At 34.6% G+C, this 21,354-nt stretch overlaps 2 protein-coding genes across 3 annotated transcripts in view; one reads left to right on the top strand and one right to left on the bottom strand.

Moving 5' to 3' along the window:
- The window catches only part of LOC129807036 (dorsal-ventral patterning protein Sog), a 118,006-nt gene extending 96,957 nt beyond the window's left edge, over window positions 1–21,049 (top strand). For both annotated transcript variants that reach the window (XM_055855998.1, XM_055855999.1), the window contains exons 5-9: window positions 1,189–1,248; window positions 3,905–5,728; window positions 7,531–7,784; window positions 16,360–16,563; window positions 16,631–21,049. In XM_055855998.1, the coding sequence (XP_055711973.1) occupies window positions 1,189–1,248; window positions 3,905–5,728; window positions 7,531–7,784; window positions 16,360–16,563; window positions 16,631–16,837 (2,549 nt within the window). In that variant the 3' untranslated portion in view covers window positions 16,838–21,049. The remainder of the gene's footprint in view (window positions 1–1,188; window positions 1,249–3,904; window positions 5,729–7,530; window positions 7,785–16,359; window positions 16,564–16,630) is intronic.
- On the bottom strand, window positions 9,949–11,684 carry LOC129807067 (jerky protein homolog-like). Its single transcript, XM_055856074.1, has one exon. The coding sequence runs from the start codon at window positions 11,328–11,330 to the stop codon at window positions 10,005–10,007; it is 1,326 nt and encodes a 441-aa protein (XP_055712049.1). The 5' UTR covers window positions 11,331–11,684; the 3' UTR covers window positions 9,949–10,004.
- Window positions 21,050–21,354: the final 305 nt, after the last annotated feature.

Raw genomic sequence — 21,354 nt, 5'->3', positions numbered from 1 at the left:
TTTAATTAACTGAATATCTTGTACTAAAATTTAGTACACATCAGATTTAATTTTTAGCAAGAAAGTTTTATGACTATAATGCCCTAAGCACAATAACTTTTGTTTGTAAACATGTTTTCAAAATTTCCCATGAGAATGAGCGAGTTGACTAGATCTAGATCTCACGCACTCTCATTGAACTGTCAAAAACATGTTTACAAATCAAAGTTATTGTGCATTGGGCATAAACCTTAATCGATTTTTATGATGTTAATTAAGAGAATACATTTAATACAGAATTAAATTATTTTGAAAATACTATATACATTTTTGGAAAACCAAAAATTGGAAAAATTGTTATTTTTTAAATAATTCGTATTCCTAAGAAATTTAAATTATTCAAAAGAAAAGAAATTCACATTATTCGAAGGCATGAACGCTCGAAAGAAGAGCACTTTCCCCTACATTTCTAAGTATTTGTAAGAAATATCCTTAAAGTGAAAGACGTTAGTTCATCCGAATGACTTACCTCTTGGGACTCAAAGAAGACGATGACATGGTTAAAGCAACGAGTCCCACATGAAAGACATATTTTAAAGTGGATAGAATCATCCTGTAAATTGCTCGCAATAAAAATTGATGCTTTTGCTCAGCTTGTGCAGAAGAGTTTGGCGTAAAAAAAATAGTAGCTAATTCATTTTATTGATTTCAACCATATATAAGACTGATGATGTAAAAACAGTGAAGACGAAGGAAAAAAAATTATAAAAACGCGATATAGGTTTAAAGAAAAAGAGAAGAACAAGACAACGTGCCGAAGTCAATGAGATATTATGTAAATTTCATATTCTCGTCACATTGAGCGACTTCAATAAACAGTGGACTCTTTTGAGAATGATTATTTTCGATTGTGATATCATAACTGCACACAGACACTCCAATACTTGATCTCGAAAAATGTTTCTCCTCAATACAATCTTAGAAGACTGAAGTAAAAAAAAACTAATTTAGACGATCCCAATCTTCTTTTTTTCTTCGCTGCTCCGTAGCATCTTCAAACACAAACCAATCTTCCACGAGACCAAAATTACGAATATTAATTTTTCTTCCCTTGTGGTTGTCACTCGTCTGAGATTAGTGCGCCTTTTTTTTCTTAAAATGTAATGCGGCATTTTTATTTTATTCTTCTTTTTCTTCCTTAATTTCCAGGTATCATCCAAGATGTTCCACCGCCAACAATTGCTAACGAAGATGAGCGCAACATAAAAGGTAAGCATCCAATGTTTCAACTGCCTTTTTAGCTGGAATTTTCGATAAAAATCAATGAAACGTGTTCGGAATGCGAACAATACCCATAAGTAGTTCGTGAAATGCAGATGGGTGTGAGAATGAGATGGAGAATTGGCTGAAGAAATGGTTAAAGATGGGATAAGAACAGGAGTTCACCCTGGTTTTCTCACCTTCTTCGATTTGGCCCAAACACTCTTTTACAATGTTTCACCATCTTGGGGGTTTTTCATTGGCACGATCAATGCATAAGAATCGGTTATGAAATGCCTCCAAGTTGCCGAGAGATAATTAAAAGGTAGTCACTGTGGGGATCGGCTTGGGAATCGTCAGAAAACGATAAATCATTCGTGATCGTTATGATCAAATATGTGATCGGCATATAGTGACATTTTAAATTGCTTTATTTGTTGAGGAAGCAACTCAGTAGTGATAAGAATTATTCATCATTTCGCAGCAGCTTTTAACTAGTTTTTCCAAGTAAAATGACATAAATTTTATAGAAAACAATTAAATGACATGTTTAAATAGGGTTGCGTCATACTTTATGACCGGATTTTGCATACAATTGCTTATGGTCTTTATGCTTGTTGTCTAAGTTCAAATCAAAACTAAAACTGAGACTTCATACTAAGAACTCTTTAGAACTCTCTGGTACTCTTTATTGAACCGTAGTTTCACGTACTCCGAATCTAGAATTAAACCACCGATCCAACGAAAACTACGAGAGACTCCTCTTCTTCAGATATGAAGTTTGCTTATAAAAACCAATTAGCTTGCGTTGTCCTTGTTGTTAGAAATCTTTTATTTGCGGTAGTTTCTCCGCTACCATAAACGGAAAACCAATCCATTTATGGATTTTCTTTCATGATCTTACATGAATGTTTACCGGCTCTTGCTCTATTTCGATTATCGAATAAGCTTTGGGACAGTTTTCATTAGATGATGGAAGAGATTAGACGTACTCCATAGAAGCCAGAGAGTACACAACTCCCTAAAATCCATAAAGCTAAAGTTAGGGAACTGCTCAACGAAGCGTTTCTCGAACATTAACCAACTATATCTGCCATTGAATCCTTCAACAATCTTTAGGACACGTTATTTAAGAAGCCATTTTGACCTTACTTTTAGATCATCTTTTCACCAAATGACTAACCCACCTGACCTTATTTAGGTGTGTTTGCTTTACGACAATTACATTTCCGTAATTTTCGTAACTTGTAGTACGACAAAGTCATTCATTCATTCATTCATTTTCAACCGCTTATCCCTATTTGGGTCACGGGCCCATGACATCCAAATTAGCAGCCCACGCTTGTCGATTCTCCGCCACTTCAGGAAGGATCTGCCCTAGGTCTGCCCTGAGGTCGAGGTCTCCTCACAATGGCTTGCATAGCTTTTCTGGGGAATCTTTCTTCATTCATGCGTTGAACATGTCCATACCATCGAAGTTATGATCTCTCGACTTACCCACGTTCACCGTCATACCTGTTTCGGCACAAACATTTACAAATCGGTCAAGTGTGCGCTGAAGCTCTTCTTCGGAAGATCCAAAAAGAACCAAATCATCTGCGAAGAGGAGATGGCTCACCCTGAAATCCTCAATACGAATCGCATTCCGCCCCCGACTGCGTTCCATAATCTTGTCCATATATAATATGAACAACAATGGTGATAGAACACATCCCTGACGCAGTCCAACAGCCACCTGAAAACCTTCCGACTTGGATGGTTACAGAGTCTTTCTTGTTAATTTACGGGACCTTAGGATTTCAGTTGGGCCCTTCATCAGTCTGGTCATCAGTGCGAATGAAATGAGCAGCCTACTGAATCTTGTTGGATATCGGAAATCAGTCGTCTTCATTATTGTTAGCACTAGCTTCGTCCCAATTAGTTTCTTGCTAAGATCGTTCCTTAGGACCTCGAGTGGGTCAGTGGATAGAGTAGTAGCTCTATGACTGCGAGGTCTGGGGTTCAAAGCTGAGCAGCAACAGAAAAAGATTTCTCATGCCATATCGACTTTGAATTCGTCCAGTGAATGAATGAATAGTAATGTCAATGATGCATATTGGCAAAAAAGTGAACCGCCTAAAACAATAGAGGCTGGTACGAGAACGAGTTTCGATGTGAAAGTGGTACTTCAGTCAATACAAATATTCGCTGTCACTGATCCTAAACACACACCGAGAAGGGATGCTGTGATATAGTAGCGGCACTGATAGCCCACAGAGCTGTAATATAGAGCGGCTACCCGTATCGGGGGATAAGATAGAATAGGAGTGGGGAAGCATAAGGGGCCCAATTGGTGGCCTGGATGCATCGGAATATCCGAAATGGAGAACTGAGCCCTGGCAAAATCTTATCTTAAGACCGTTCCTTAGCCTGTTATACAAGGCCTTATAGGGTTATCATAGAAAAGAGTAGTGTATGTTACTTTGGTTCATGTTGAATCGCGATAGTATGTAGAAATTTAATAAGTACCGCTTCGTATCCTGGGGAAATTCCTGTTGGTTAAGTAGTTCATTTCTTGATCCACCGTAAACCACTTCTTAGTTATTTGATGATCGCGTTACTAAAGTATCTGTAATTGACTTTGTCCACTTTTAATGCTACATTGATTTTTTATTTTCTTCTTCAGAATTTGGTACTCTTCTCACGGCACGAACATCCCAAATCCTGAAGCGGGAAGAAATGAAGTCCATGTACTCCATCAACAATCCCCAAAATATCGTGGCAACAGGTCGATTTTCGTTGCACAAGAAGAATCTCTATTATTCGTTCTACGTGTCGGAGAAGGCGACACGCCCACGTGCCATTCAATTCATGGATGCAACTGGAAACATCCTAGAAGAACACAACCTGACTATTCCCACAAATGGACCTTTCAGTATCTATCAGAACACCACCGGAAAACTCTGTGGAGTATGGCGTCGTGTTCCCAGAGACTACAGAAAGCTTCTAAAGGAAGATCAAATAATTGTAGCTATTCTCTGGGGAGACAAGTATCAAGCCGAATTAGCACTAGCTGGAAGGATTGAAAAGTACCCAGCACTTCAGTCTGAGATTCTTAGTTCACTACTAGAACCAGCTCCAGGAACTAGTCCTGAACAAATGGCTGGAGCTGGAGGAACGGCCATTGTTTCAGCTGTGGGAGGTACTGCATCATCTGTTCACATAACTCTTGTTGTCAATGGAGTATTCAACCCAGATGAGATTTTGGATGTGCCATTGAATATCCGGCTCGAAGCTCACGATAAGAAACAGATCATTCTGGAGGACATCCAGAAGGTGAAGAAACCAGCTCATGCTGTTAATGTTATTGAGATCTCATCTCCAGTGTCTACGAGTGATCTTCGACTTCTGGCTCGAGGGAAACTTTTTGTTACTGTTGAATCCAGGAGAAACCCTGAAAGCCTAAGACTGCAGGGACAAGTGGTATCCAGGGTATCTTGCGAAATTTTCCAGACAGTTATTTCGTCTCACAACCCAGATTCTCAACAGCGAACGAATGGACTGGCATGGATCTACCTCAATCGAGATGGTGGATTGGTTTACAATTTGGAAGTCAATGATTTGAATTACGAAGTCAATCCTCTTGTAGCGTTGGTTGATGACAACGGAAAGCGTCGTCTGGAATTGGAGGATCTAACACCAACTCTCAATAGGGTAACCAATGAGGCTTCAGGAACTATTGATAGGTTGGGCCCGAAGGTGCTAGAGCCTCTGTATAATGGGGATTTGTCGGTAAACATCCTGGCGAAGCCTGATACAACAATTGCTCGCGGGAGGTTGGTTGTCAAAGCTGTTGCCGATGCTAGGGACTCTCCAGCTCCGATTTTGTTTAAGAAGGTCGATGAGTTTAGTCCGCCAAATGTTGCCGGAATGGCATGGGTAGCTGTTGATAGTGCATGCGAACTTCACTACGACTTAATGCTTACTGGTTTGCATTCGTATCGGCATCTAGAACTGATTCTCGAGGAAAAGGCCTTTGAAGTACCGGGAGCGACGATAACTCGAACCTTCCTTGAAGAGTTTAATGGGAACTATCTGGAGGGATTTAGTCTCGAGATTCCCGAATGGCAACTGGCCAAGTTGGAGACAAGTGTCTGCTATTTGGAAGTGTACTCGAAGGAATTCTTGCGACCGCTTCTGCGTGCCAAATTGAAAAATGTCAAAGTGCCCAGTCGGTGCTTCCCCAATGACAGTGACAATGAACTGCCCATCATTGCCTCGACAATGAACGACGTAGGACATCCGTCGTATCACGCCCTCGATACCAAATGCTATTCCTCTGGGCAGTTCTATGAAGAAGGCGAACAGTGGGCGGACAAGCTGCTGGAGTGCACCATGTGTTCCTGCGTCAACCGCCGTGTCAAGTGCGAGAGTATCAAATGTCCGCCGCTGAGGTGCAAACAAGAAGACGTACGACATCGCAAGGGCGAGTGCTGCCCGATTTGCTTGGGTGAGTTATCTTTTCACACGCATCTTACGTAATTCTCTCAATACCTGTCTCCTCTTTCTAAATCCACGTCATTGCGTATTTCCGCACTTTGCCTTCTCAATGCGTGCGACCTTAGAACACTTTTCTAAATTCTCGACCCACGTCAAAATAGCTTTTATTGACGTAGAGTTGTTTGGGAGAAGAAAAAAATATATATACAAAATCACAGGAGTAAATTATCACATGAAAACGAAAACACATAAAAGACAACTACTGGCGTCTTCAATCTCAAATAAAATTGGTTTCTTTTGATAGTTGTTGTTCTGTCAAAGTTTTAAGAGGTTTTAATAGGAAAAAACAATGCTGCCACTTTTAATTGTTAATATATTTTAAAAAATTTTAATTAGCATGACTATAAAAATCGATTTCTACCAAAAGAAAACTTGTGATTCTCTTCTAAGAAATCACAGCACAATTTGCAATAAATATTATAAAATCATCTCTCAACCTTTGATGTTTTTTATCGCATTGACTTTTCCCACGAAATCACTTTTAAGCAAGGTATCATGTATTTTTGATAGCAAAATGTTCAGTTTCAATAACAACATTGTTTTGGGAATTTTGCAATTAAACCATCGTTATAACCACTTCAAAGCAGTACTAACAGGATTAAATAAGTAGAAAACTAATTATAAAATTTAGATTAAAGACAAAAAAGAAACCTAATGCCTGCGACATACCTTTTAGATCGGTAAAATTTCATGAAATCAAAATTTGCGTCCCTTTCTTTATCAAAAGGTTTGCATAAGTCTGTCCTACTCTTTCGACTCCTAATTGGACTGAACTAAATTTAATTTTATGTGATGTTCAAAAGAAGAAGAAGAGTGTAAAAGAGCAGCATAGATATATGCTAAAGTTTTAAGAAAGAAAGGGATGTGAATTTGGATTTTATGAAATTTTCCTGATCTAAAAGATGTGCCAGAGCCAAAAGGCAATAAATTAAATGAATGCATCTTTTTACCGATCAATTGTCAGAAAAATTTTATAATATTAATTTTATTTATTACATATTTTGGAATCTGTTGCAAAAGAAATACAATTGAATATACAAAAGAATAAAAAAAAGAGAAATATGATGTTTTGATAGTGGTGACAGTAAAAATTTAATAGGCAATGTGGTCTAAATTGAGATCAAAATCAAAATTTCAAGCTGTCAAATGTTTTTAAGATAAAGATTTCATATTCTGATGGGTTGAATTCTACACAGAAAAAATATTTTGTAAAAATGTTCGTAAATGTTTGTGAATTCCTATGGGGGAGTTACGAAATGCTCGTGAATCGTATAACCCACAAACAAGTTCGTAAAAAATTGTACTTTTTTCACAAACATTGTTTGTAACATGATCACTTGACGAGCATTTTTTGTTTTACAAACATTTGTTCGTAAATGTTCGTAAACACACAAAAAATGTTCGTAAAATTTTGTCACTTGTTCGTAAATGTTCGTAAAATATTCGTCAGATAAACAAAATTTACAAACAAATGACAAAATTTTACGAACATTTTTACTGTGTTTACGAACATTTACAAATAAAAATTTGTAAAAGAACAAAAACACCCAACAAGTTGCCATGTTACGAACAATGTTTGTGAAAAAAGTACAAACTTTTACGAACTTGTTTGTGGGTTATACGATTTACGAGCATTTCGTGACTCCCCCATAGGAATTCACAAACATTTACGAACATTTTTACAAAATATTTTTTTCCTGTGTAAGCTGATTTTTTTCACAATCAATTAAAAACAAATGAAATGCCTTTCAGATGCCAAAACGTTCGAGGAGGTCAGTCTGTCAAAGGTCGAGAGGGGTTGTCAACTGGGGAGTCAATTCTACCAAGCGGGCTACTCGTGGCATCCGTACTTGCCGCCGAGTGGCTTCGATACCTGTGCCATATGCACGTGTGATCCTGTGAGTCTCAAGATCACATGCCCTAAAGTTCAATGTCCGCAGCTTCAGTGCAGCGAAAAGGATGCCTATCGACCAGATAAAAAATCCTGCTGCAAGAAATGTCCAGAGGTAAGATTCGTTGAATTAATTAATAAAATCCTCAAAATCTTAGTTAAATGATTTTAGCTGTGAATAATTTCACCAAATTTAGATGAGTTGCAAATATTTTTGGCTTCGGGTCAATTATTGAGCAATTTTCTCGGTGGTTAAGTCAATTAGTTGCACAGTTATTCATTTAAATAGACACATCTAATGTAATTAAATTATCAATTTCAAGCCTAATTAAAATTCTGAATTAAGAGCATTGAAAATTTTGAATACTAATTTAATTTAAAGTGCAATCTTGGCCAATTTATTATTTGGAAAATTGCATACGTAGGTATCATAATAGATATGGAATCGATCCAAAATCTACATTTTACTTTGATATTTATTTTGGCTTTAAAACACACAAAATACTTTTAACGGTCTGTCTTCTAAAGACTTCTCAAAAAGAAAAACCAATTGTATTGCATCAATTACCAGGTCATAGATGCAACATTGAAAGGATCTTATCATTTTCGTATTACAGTAGAGTCTCTCAAATCTGAATCTCTCAAATTCGAGCGTCGTTTGGATTCAAAATGTCAATTATATGAGGTTATGTTAAAAAGTTCGTATTTTGGATGAATGCAAATCATATTTCTGTACTTCTTCAGGAATGTTTTCATACATTATAAACATATAAAATGAGAAGGAAGTATATATTACCACTAAGACTTGTGAGAAACTACGGGAATTTGATTCAAAATACAATTTATTTTCACATAAATTTCGTTAGTTTTGAAAGAAAATCGTCCGAATTTCGGAGGTGAGAAATGTCAAAAATACCCAACGACGTTCGAATTTACCCAGTAACGAAAGAGTTTTGGGTTCGAAAAATTTTGACGGTGGCGACCCCCCAATTTCTTCAGAGCGTGGTGGTCACCATCAAAAACTAATTTAATTCTGTGCGGTGGCCACCAATGCGGCGGCGCTACGGTATTTTCCCCACATTCACCACCAAAAGTTCGGTGTTTGTACAGTAGTACGACGTGTAGGACTCTGTATAGTACTTGTCTTATGGAAAATTTGTACAGCGTGACACAAGACGTTCCTGGAACTTTGTTCAATTTTTATGTTATTTATATCGTACTTTCACGATTTTAGTGGCATTTTTAAGCATTTTTGGGATTTCTTAATTTTTCATTACATAATTAGATAGAAAATTGTGTACATTTTAAATCCGGTTTTATCTTAAAAAGGTTTATACTGAACATTTTCCTTAATTTTAAATTTTCATAAATATTTTTTGCTGATTTTCTTTAAAAGGTTATTAAAGAATGGCGTTTCATTGATTCTAGTGATAAAAATTAAATGATAATTAGGCACAAAAAACTATTTCTTTCAATAATAATTAACTATTGATTAATATTTTATTTAAAAAAAAGTGTTCTTGTATTAATCCATGCAAAGTGTCACATTTGTGAAAAATCTGAGTCAAATCTCCAGAAATATTATGTGTAATACTGGTATTTTCTAAGAATAAGAGTGGCGTATCGCGCTAAAATAACATGTTTTGCATCAAAGATTCATTTTTTTCTCAAATATAGAAACTGTTTTTTGTTATGTTTTAGAAAGTTGTATAATATAAAATTATTTACATTTAAACGCAAAAACAACGTAGGGAAAGACAGAAAATGTGTCCAGGAAATGACATTTCTATATCTCAATAAGTGACGGCAATTAAGTTACTTATAGAAATAAAAACAAAAAAATAAATATTTTAGAACGAAAGTTAAGGGAAGTGTACCAGCGATCGGCAGTGTTCCTCGGATCGTCAGGTTAATACCACATTCTTGCTCCAAATTAAATGATTTTTTAAAAATTATTACAGTACTGTCTCGCTATATGCACAGTTTGGGTACTTTTTTTGACAGTTCTCTCTCTGAATATGCACAACTTTTTTTGAAATTCCCAACGGTTTTTTCTTTAATCAATTATAATTATTTTTATTTTTTACAATTTCCCGTGTTATTTTAACTATAATATCAGACAGAAAAATAAAGTTAATAAAATTAAAAACGAAAAAAAATAGGTAAAGAAAATAATTTCTTAGGAAATAAATTTTTCAATTATATTTCAGTCTTAATTTTATTAATTCTCTCATTAAATTCATTATTATAAATTCAATATTGCCTTCAATGACTAGATATTATTCAAAACAAAAAAAAATTAATTTAACAATAAAATCTTTGACTGCATGACTATTTACTGGACATTCATCATTTTAATAACTGTTTCATTTTTCATTTCCTGAAGCATGGAAATTCGGGGATCACACTGCCTTTCCTGCTTTGCAAACATTAGAGCTTTCTCGAGGATTTTCACTCCTTTCTCCAAAGAAATGTTCTGCTCATTTTCATTTGTGACCTGTTCAGTTCTCTGAACTTCGAATGGACTTTCTGGAGGATCTCCGAATGTCTCTCTAACGATCTCGATGATTTCTTTATTAGTCAAAACCATATGATCAATAAACCATTCCTGAATGTCTTTTTGTGACAGCTGTTTAGAGACAGGAAAAGATTCCATCAATTGGCAGAAGTCAATGAATTCATCGGAGAGTCTGGCTTCATTTCCTTGAAGTGTACTTTCCTGATCAACTTGTGCGAACGTTTCTGCCAGCAAATTCTTCCAGCTTCTCACAATCGTTTTTCTTTCGACTTCATCCCATGCATCTCTGAGCCAATGGATCGCTCGAAGAAGATTAACTTTCTTGATTGCTGACATGAGATCATCTCCGTCCTCCAGCTCTCGAAGAAGAAATCTGATGAAGGAACGTCTGTATTTTTTTTTTAAAGCCTCCAACACGTTTTGGTCCATGGGTTGAACCGTCGCAGTGCAGTTGGGTGGCAGATACAGTACTTTGATTCCTCCAGAAACGAGCTCTTCTGCTGCTGGGTGAACTGGGGCATTATCTAAAAGCAAAATTGCCTTTCGTGGAAGTCCGCATTTATCAAGATGTTCTTCTATTTGGGGAACAGCATCGTTGAAAAACCAGTCCCAGAAAGAAACTTTCGTCATCCAGCAGGCATTCTGTCCCCCGTACTTCACACCAAGTTCTTCTTCCACATTTTGCAGGTTTCTGAAACAGCGGGGTCTTGCTGATTTGCCGATCACGTACAATGGAAGCTTGTGACTTCCTGATGCGTTAGCACAAGCCAGTACTGTCACCCTTTCCTTACTGACTTTAAACCCTGGTGCGGACTTTCTGTCTTTCTCTACAAGTGTTTTGTTCGGCAGCTTCCGCCAGTAAAGCCCGGTCTCATCAGCATTGTACAGCTGCTCATACGACAATCCTTCTTCCTGGACTATATTTTGGAATCGTTCCATGAATTCCGGAAGCTGATCTTCTCTTGAGGAGAGAGATTCTCCACACACAGCAAGCTGGCGAATTCCAAGTCTCTTTTTCCACCGATCCAGCCATCCGGCACTTGCACAGAAATTCTCTCGGCCATCCTTGAAGATTTGATGATACTGTCTAGCTTTTTCCTGAAGAAGATATCCCTGCATAGGAACTCCTGAGAGGAAAGGCATGTCAGAAAACAAGCCCGGCAGCAAATGATTGCTTCCGACTTACCCTTGTCTCTCATGTAAAAATACCACAGGGATAAAGCTTCAGAGGTCTTGGGATGATCTTCAGGTCTTCGGCTCTTCTTTCCGGAAAAATTTTGAAGACTGGCTTTCAAGTCAGCGTAATTTTGTGTCCACCTCACAACAGTTGTTCTGTTCACACGATAGTTTGCTGCTACCGAAGCAATAGATTCTCCACTGCGGACGAGCTCAACTGCCTTCACTTTATCTTTTATATCGGTGGTGGTTCTCATTCTTTTCTTTGAATCACTCATTTTTAAATATTTTCTTGATTAAATAATATGAAATCACAACCAAAATCATTAAAACCATCCTCCAACGACATTAACACTTCACTTCAAAATGTAAACAAATTGATTTTGAATGCAACCGTCACAAAAGCTGTGCATATAGAGAGTGTGCATATAGAGAGACAGAACTGTAGCTACTTTTTACCATTTAACTCTCACAAGAATACAGTGCATTAACTTAAATTTAATTTATAAAACCAATTTTCCCTGAGACACTTGATTAAATTTCTGACGATCCGAGGTACAGAGCGCAAGTTTGCAATTACACATATTTTTTTATTAATTTAATGTAAAAATTAAAAATTCAAAAGCACAGATATAGTTAAAGGGATCACTAATGTATCAATTAGCAAACATAAAAATATCAAATAATGTTTTGTGGATTATATTTTCAACTAAATATGGAGCATGTCTCTTAACATTCCGATCCGGGGTACTCTTCCCTTATGTGTTAAATATGAGCAGTCCAATCTAACTCCAACATCATAGATCACTTGTAAAAAGTTCCACTTGAAATATTGATTATTAAAATACGAAAGAAGTATAATGTTTTAGGGTTGCCATCTCAATATACCCAAATGCAAAATGTGCTACTTAAATCGTGAAAGTGCGAATACCATACAAAATCGAGAAAATTTGAAAAATTTATTAAAATTAATTAGAAATTATGTTTTCTGCCGATGTTTTCCTAACCGCTTATGTCCGTCCTTCTCGTCATTTGACGTAAGTTTATAGTCTTGCTGGCTCTCAATAGGTGTTAACTCGGTGCACTCCAGTTTTTCTGTAACGATGATACAAAATAGTTTTAAAAATCCCATATAAAAATATTTTCTTATTAAAAGTAAATAACGAAAAAACTACCAAATAAATTATTTTTAACATTTTAAAGACGATTGGGTCACCCGTGTGACCCGTAGATAAAATATTTTTTTCTGACTACCTAAAGTTATTTCTTTTTAATGTTTGTGCCCTTTTTTTCGCTATTTCTTAACTTTACTCTTCAAAAGTTAAAATGAAAGGAGGGGAGTGAATGGGTAAAATCAGAGGCATGACATTTCCTATGTTTCCCATATGTTTCTAGCGCGCCGAAAAAAATTTTGGGTTTATTAGCTGTTTTCTGTCAATGTAGAATGAATTAGCAAAAAATATAAATCCAAAATAAAAGCCAACTTAATATTGAATAGGCAACCGAAAACCCCAAATTGGCAACCTACGTAGTTTTGGAGATATCTCGTGAAATGTGTACGAAATCAGGGAAAAATTTACACTAAAATCGGTCGTATTTTTCAGAGCTAATGTCACGGGTAAAATTATTTGTATTCAGTTGTTAGTGAATGGATTTTGTTTCATTAGAATTTATTTTATAAAATTTTACTATGTAAAAAATTAAGAAAAAAGCTTAAATTTGAGATAAGGTCCAGGTGACTGTACTTTCTGATAAATATTAAAAAATCAACAATTTTTAATAATAAACGACATTGAAGATCTTCAATCTAAGGGTAAGATGCATGAGATCTATAAGATCACCTGTAACTCATCCGATTGGGCTGAAATTTTACTATGTTGTAGCTGATGTCAAGACCTTTTCAGAACGTATCTATGTTTCAGTACGTCAAGCATTTACCTAGGCTCACAGTTTTAAATTTTGAAATATTCATATTTTGGCGGCCTTTATTTTTTAGTCTTAATTATTTGAGACCTAAATGAAATATGTCAGTAATAATTAAAAATGGTGAAGACTTTTATTTTAAATATTTATTTACTTTTACATAATTGAAAAGATATAAACGAAAAATTCATATATTTATATTTTTTATTTTTTAATCTTTGCGACAACAGCTTTTCAGATCCTCAAATAATTTGCTGTTATAAGCAAAAACGTTACTTTTCTTTTTCTTTATTTGTTAGACCACATCTTCTAACAATAGTGCTGTCTTTTTGTGATGGTTTCAATAATGGAAGTGCACCGTAGTTCTGTATTCATGAGAGTATCATATTTTTTAAAGTTGTAGGAATTTAGGATATTTTTTACAAATGTCCAGCTATTTGCTATATTTAAGCTCAAAATTGAGCAATTTTTAAATTACTTTTTTTTATATTCCAATTTTTTAAGCAAAACCCTTTTGTGAATAGAAAGTTACTACGCTCATATACATTATATTTTTCATTAGAGTGACAATTATCATTCATTGGTATCGTCAGAAAAATTTCTTGATTTTTTAGGTTATTTTTGTCCCTATCATGTAGAGGTAAAAAATGCACCGAATCAGACTGTTGAATTTACAAGGTTAGATGTAAAACGTGTCACTGATTTTGATTATCGGTTTCATTTTCATTGTTCATTTTCGGCCAATAAAAAGTATTTCGTCCTTAAAGGGTTAAACCTAACACGCAGATCCACAAGGATTGAGGAAATACGATTATTTCATCCTTAATTACGATCTGAAACCCTAGAAAAGATACTTCCGGACAGAAAGTGTTTGAGAAATGAAAACATGTTGCCCTAAATTACCCTAAAAAAAATTAAAGAAAAAATCCTATCAAAGAAATCCTTTTTTAAACCCAATACACTTCTCCATGGAGATTGAGGAAATTCTCACACCTTATTATAAATTGAATGTGGGGCCCAAAAAAGGCTTCCGGATGGAAAATGAATTAGAATGAGGTTAGAGCTTCCTAATGCAACCTTTTTTTCATCTACTGCCCAGATATTTTTTTTCTTATTAAACAGCACTACTAACTTGAATTTGGGACTCTTCAAGAATATTTTATAAAAAAAATTTGCCTTGGGAGCCCCAAAAACCAAAGGACGCTCACTAAGCGTCACTTTTATATTTCGGTGTTTTTAAGACCTAAAAAATGAAAAACTCTACAGAACTGCAATCAAATTATCACGTACCTGTACTGTTCTCTGGAATCCTGCTGGTCAATTGCTTGAAAAAACACTAATTTAACATTTTTCACTAATAAGAAAATTCACAAAACTCTGAGGAATCAGCCATCTGACAGGCGAATCCGGAACAAAGTTCCAGGAACGTCTTGTGTCACGCTGTACAAATTTTCCATAAGACAAGTACTATACAGAGTCCTACACGTCGTACTACTGTACAAACACCGAACTTTTGGTGGTGAATGTGGGGAAAATACCGCAGCGCCGCCGCATTGGTGGCCACCGCACAGAATTAAATTAGTTTTTGATGGTGACCACCACGCTCTGAAGAAATTGGGGGGTCGCCACCGTCAAAATTTTTCGAACCCAAAACTCTTTCGTTACTGGGCTAACCAATCTAACCTTTCTTATCCGAATGTTAGCTCGATTGTTTCGGAAATGTTTTCATTATATAAAGAAGAATTTAATTCAATCTTTAAATTTGGAGAAAGAATTAATTTCATTATTTTTTTTTAAATAATCGTTGATCAAATTTCAGTTAATAGCAAGGTGGGGTAACTGGATCGTGTTCCAAAGAGTGCTACTTAAACGCCTGTTTTCGCACTGCTGAAATTCTTTTCAATTTCTTCTAAATCCGAAGCGCCCGTTTAGAACACTTGACTATATGAATAAATAAATGATAGTATTTTTTTTTTTTCAAAAAATGAATATACAAATTTTATTAAAATACAACACATATCATTTCAATTTTTAGTCACCAATTAACGTGTTTGTTTTAAGTAATTTATCGGCTGATTTAGAGAATAAGCTCATTTCAGACACTAAAGTTCATCCAGTAAAGGAATTTTGTAATCGAATGGCGTCATATGACAAATTTAGATTTTTCATTAGATAAATTCGAGAAAACTCTTCGCAAATACGATTCATTTTAATTACTGTGAGCTTTACACTTGGTTTTACAGAACTCTTTGCAATAACGATCTGATGCTCGCTGGCATTTAATACTATACTGCTTCCGAATTTATCAACAATATCGATAACATTATAACAATGTCATATTGTCATATCATAACAGAATTCTCCTACAAATAACCTCAAAAAAAGATTTGAAAGTTTAAAAAATGCATTAAGAGCTTTTTTTATGTTACTTTAATAAGTAATGACTTTTTTAAGGTTAGGTGTTACATAACCTTAATTAAAATGCTCAGAACAAAAGAGGCGTATCATATATCCATATTCCTATTAAATTAGTCCATTTTTATTCAGATAAAGATGGGCTGTATTTAATTATTTTTAGACAGTTACAGATTATCTCTAACGTGTTCCAAGTCGACATAGAATATTATAGAATAGAACGATCAATTTAATCAACAGGTTTCATTTAAAAGTGTTAGGTTATGTAAATCCTAATCTCAAAAAATCAAAAATTTATTTCATAAGTTCTATATATTTCAAATGTATTAAAAAGGACTATAAAAATCTTACACCTATTTCTAACCTAAAAAATATAACCTTATTTCTTTATGGCAAAATGTCCTTCTGGTGACCGTCGGAGTAATAAAGATATAACAAACTCTAATTCTGGCTATTTTTAAAGTGTTTCTAGAATATTTGGGAAATAGGATTATTTGCAATCTTGAAGAAAATAATTTGTAAATTGAACTTTGAAATTTTATTCTGTTAGGTTAGATGATCTTCTTTTTTGAGGTTAGGTCAAACGTAACCTCAAATTCTAAAATAACTCTACAGTATCTTTAATCCAAAATAATCTGAACATATTGTACGTCTACAGATCCGAGTGGAAACGTATAGGGATAAGACCCATCCTGACCTGTTGAAGGATCAGGGCTTTACACCAAACAAAACAGCCTCAACGCAGGAAATCCTGAGCAATGGAGGTTGCATTCATAGTACAACTGTGTACGAAAATGGGCAGGAGTGGCATCCTATAGTCTCTTCTTATGGCGAAGTCAAGTGTGTAGATTGCCGGTGCAAGGTAAGTGTTTCCCGGAGGGAAATCCCGAGGCAGAAAATGGTCAATATTTTGGGGATTTCAATTTCAGGATGGCAGTATTCAATGCAGCAAGAAGAGATGCACGCGATCGGTGTGCAACAATAGGATACTGGGCAGAAATAAAAACAAGGAGAAGAACATTGTCGATGAATGCTGTTCGACACAGTGTCATCGGATCAGAGGTCACAATCACAATGCCAGGCGAATGAGGAGAGAACGAATGCGGGAGCATCATAATCAACATGCAAAAAGTTGAAGGGATTGTTCTTCAGCCAAAAACAAAAAAAAAATCATCAGTCCAGTAAGAGCATCATGAAAGAAAATTGGAAAATTCAATTTCTTTTCACAGAAAATAAAAGTTGAAAAACCTTCACATCAATACGTGTCATAATTATCACAATCACAAAACACTGTTTGTCCCAAATAAATGGTGATTTATTATTTATTTAGAAAGATGAACCAAGAGAACATTTTGTAAGATTCACATTTTATTATTTTTTTTTCCGTACAAGAAAAACCGCAAAAGATTTTTCCATGCAAATTTTTTGAGAGAAGTGGGAGAAAACAAAAAAAAAGAGCATAACGTTTCCTTTTAGTGGAAAAAGAACGCTGAGAAAAATTGTACAACTTTTAAACTATTAATTATTATTAGGAATGAAATGAGAATTTGAGAAGCGGAACACTTAAAAAAAACACACAATTAATTGGATAGTTTTTTTTATTCAATTGCGAGAGTTAAAATCAACAAATTGGCTTCGATTGAGGATTAGAAAGTGAAGCAATTAGTGTTTTAAGTTCTGTTGTTACCACGTACCAAAGAAGACTGAAGTGGGTGATGGAGTAATTTTTTAATCATAGGAAAAAAATTTCTGAAACCCTTGTCATTTTACAAATTTATCGAGAGAATAGCAAAACAGAAAAAAATAAGCAAAAAAAAGCAGAGAAAAAAGGACACGTTTGAATTGTCTCATTAGATTGTTTTGTTTTATAGGCGAATAAAAATTTTAAAAAATAGAGAAAAACAAATATTTACAAAAAAAAAAAAAATACAAGTCATAGAAATGAAGATAATCTACTTCATTGTCGAACTGAATGCAAAGAAAAGAGTGGTAGATGATGGAAAAGTAAAGAGTTTGTCAGCAGCGGAATAGAATGATCGGCACGATTTTACTTTACTGCAGCATTTTTTTTCTACAAGGAGGCAGTCCTTGACCACTTGAGTAAGCTCCGCCCATAAAAATATTTAGGTCACGCCCTCTTAAGTAGCTTTTATTCGATTTGCAACATTCAATAAGTAGAGACCGTAACTTTTCCCTAATACATAATACCTACAATTGAATTGTTAGATAGAATCTTAAAAACTCATATAAGAAGAAAATAGGCCACGCCCCCTTAAAAACTTTTATTGAGAGAAAATTTGTGACTTGGGTAATATTGTAAGAGTCAGTTCTTCAACAATAATACTAATGCCTACTTTTTTGAAAGTTGTACGAGAGGGGAATAGTCAGTCTCAGCCAGATCAAGGAAGAGGGAATATAGCATTACGCATGGGCCCATCCAGCGTAATAAAAAGTGAAGCTATTTTTCACTTTTCCTTGTAAAACTTTTGCAGATATTGCACCGTGCCTTAAACAAATTTGCTCGTAGTTCTTGTATTATTTCGGCGAGCATAATGAAATATGTATTTTTAGATAGCTTTTAACGCACGATTTCGAAATATATCGAACAGATAAGCCAATTCTCTTTAGGAAAAAACTTGCCAAGAGTCTTCAGTACCTCTATGCAAAAACGTATCGACAAATGAAATGTTGAGAGGCCCTGCGTTACGAGTTCTGCAAATAAGACAGTAACATGTCTCAAAATTCAGGACCATAATATTGTGGTACTATGTTCGATAAATCTTAATCTTTCTTAAAAAGTTCCGTCCAAGAAATTTTTAGGCCCCTCCCCTTTAAAACAAAAATGAAGAAACTTTTGAATTTTTAATAACTACACTGAGAAAAAAGGGGTGCGATTAACTTTTTTTAATGTTAATTTTACACTCTTTAAAGTGTAAAATTAACATGAAAAAGGGTAACTTTAACCCATAAAAAGCATAATATTTACACCGATTTCGGATCAATAATGCAGGGTGAAATTAACATTTCCGGAATGTTATTTTAACTTTTTCAAATTTCTCTCAGTGTACTGTTCCATGTCAAGTATTAGTGGCAAAGATGCTTCAAAAATTAATGGAAACAATAAGTTTGTGAAAATGCTGACCAATAAATTTTAGTAAAATAACGCCCCCTAGGACACCACGCCTACTTATGTGCATTTCATTCTTTCAAAAGCCACAATTAGTTACTTTTCCCGTCCAATTGTTTGAAGTGCACTGAGAAAAAATGGGGGTGCGATTAACTTTTTTTCCTCATAATTTTAACACTTTTTAGGTGTAAAAATATATCAACATTTTTTAATTTTAATTTTACACCTTTTTAAGGGTAAAATTAACAATGAAAAGGGGTAATTTTAACCCCTAATACACCTAAAAAGTATAATATTTACACCGATTTTGGATCAATACTGCAGGAGCTGCAGGGTAAAATAAACATTTCCGGAATGTTATTTTAACTTTTTCTGATTTCTCTCAGTGTGCTAGATAAAATTATACGCTCTGAAAAATGTGTTGTGTGATTGCCATGATTTATTCTTCCTTAATACACATTATATAATGAGGGCGTGGTATATTTCAATGCCTAACTGAAGTCTTTAAAAATTTCTTGTCTTTGAAATTGTGGTGGCCATATTTAACAACCTATCACAATATTTCTCTAAGAGAAACTAGCAATGAAAATAAAGATTTCAAACTTGATTGCTCATAATTTATAAAAGAGGCGTGGCTTAAATTGAGCAATGATTGAATAAATATCTTATTCCGGATACTCCTTTCTAATTTTCTGGAAAATATGGGATTTTCCCATGAAAATATACAGTACTTTTCTCTAATAAAAATGTTCTTTAAAAACTTCTCTTTACTTAAAATTTCCCCTCGAACAGAATCGGCCCCCTAGTGGGCGTGGTATTACTAAATTATTTTTATTCATCAGTTTCAGCTGTTCTAGGATGCTGAATACAAATTCGGGTTTGTATTTCAACATTTAAACGCGCATGATTTTTTTTGTTCACATTTTTTATTTTAATTGAAGGCGTGGCTTACTTTTTCCGGGCGAATCTCTTAGCCTACTTCATAGACTGCAAAAGCTAGCATTATTTTTTGTTATGAGAATGTCCTAGAATTCCCGTATATTAAACTTTCTTCTGGCCATTGATACGGAAAAGGGCCTGACTTAAAAGTATTAATGGGCGGAGCATATTCACGGGCATAAATACTATCGCCATTGAGAAAAATAAGTCTTATGGCCTCTACGCACTAGAGAAATTTATGTCCATATTTCGCAGTTTTTCCTACACAGACGTAGGTAATTTGCTTCAATATGGACATAAATTTCTCCAGTGTGTAGAGGCCATTAAGGCAGCGACAGTAAAGTGAAAAAGTTCCGAATGACCTCCTGCATTATTATTATAATTATTATTATACATACACTTAATATTCTTTACTCTGTTGTAAAAGTAATAAATATTTTCTACGCAAAATGTAAAACACTTAATCTTCCCTTTTTTCGACAAGATAAGGATACTTCTCTGCGAAAAAAGGTCGTAATGTTTGACTCTTCTAAAACAAAGAAAGAACAAGAAACACAAACTAATCTTTGAGCTATAAACTTTTTATTTATCTTAAAATATTTTGTAATTAATTTAAAGAAAAAAAATAAACAAAATGCAAGAAACCTGAGAATGATTTGAAAGTGAGAAACAGCAATTATGCTTTCGTTAAATTAATAAAAGTAATTTAAATGATTTTACAAGAAATATTCTCTATTATAGGAACAAATCGCTTAATAAATTTTTTTTAGTCTCTATGAAGCATAGCATTAAAGTTTTCACCTTCTCTCCCAAAGCTGTCTCAAATTCAGCAAATTTTCCGAGAGATAAGAGCAAAGAAAAAAATCTAAACACGCAAATATCTAATACTAATTATTTTGATATTCAATAAATATGAGCGAGAGAGAGAAAAAAACGTGAGGTGAGTTGAATAAAAAAACAACAAAAACGTGTATAAAGGAAGTAATTGTAATTCTAAAATGCAAATAATGTATACAAAGATTTTTCTTTTCTAATCTAAGAACACAAAAAAAAAACAAGAGAAAAAAGAGAGAAATACAAATTATACGACATCTACTTACTTATGTATATTTTACAAAATAACATCTTGTATTATAAAAATAATAATAATAATAATGGATTAACCGAGCTTGTTATATAAATAATACATTATACAGAATGTGGAGAGAACAAGTGAAGAGAAAACAGAAAACTTACAAGTGAAAGAGCAATCTAAAATAAAATACTTATTTTACCAACCACTTTTGCATTGTTTCAATCTTCGATGGAGACGCCGGGTACCAGGCGCACCAGTCACAGCTTTCGCCAAATGAACTCTTTTTACGGTGATTTCTCATTTTTATTTTCTCTATAATTGTTCTTTAAATCTTTTTTTCACGACGATGCCATAAATGCGGGTGACTTTGCCTACTCCCCCCCACCCCTGCTATCCATAAGATTTCCTTTAATTCTGTGACTTATTAATGGTCTTCGCCAATCTAATCTACCATGCTACATAGGAATATGTAATGTACCAAATAGGATACAAGGAATTGCAAACGGATACTT

This window comes from Phlebotomus papatasi, chromosome 3, assembly GCF_024763615.1.
Source record: "Phlebotomus papatasi isolate M1 chromosome 3, Ppap_2.1, whole genome shotgun sequence".
Lineage (NCBI taxonomy): Eukaryota > Metazoa > Arthropoda > Insecta > Diptera > Psychodidae > Phlebotomus > Phlebotomus papatasi.
The sequence above is the reverse complement of the archived record's forward strand: the minus strand, read 5'-3'. Positions and strand labels throughout refer to the sequence as shown.

Coding starts and splice junctions, on each gene's coding strand:
- LOC129807067 (XM_055856074.1), bottom strand. CDS start 11,330: ATGCCTTTCCTCTCAGGAGTTCCTATGCAGGGATATCTTCTTCAGGAA.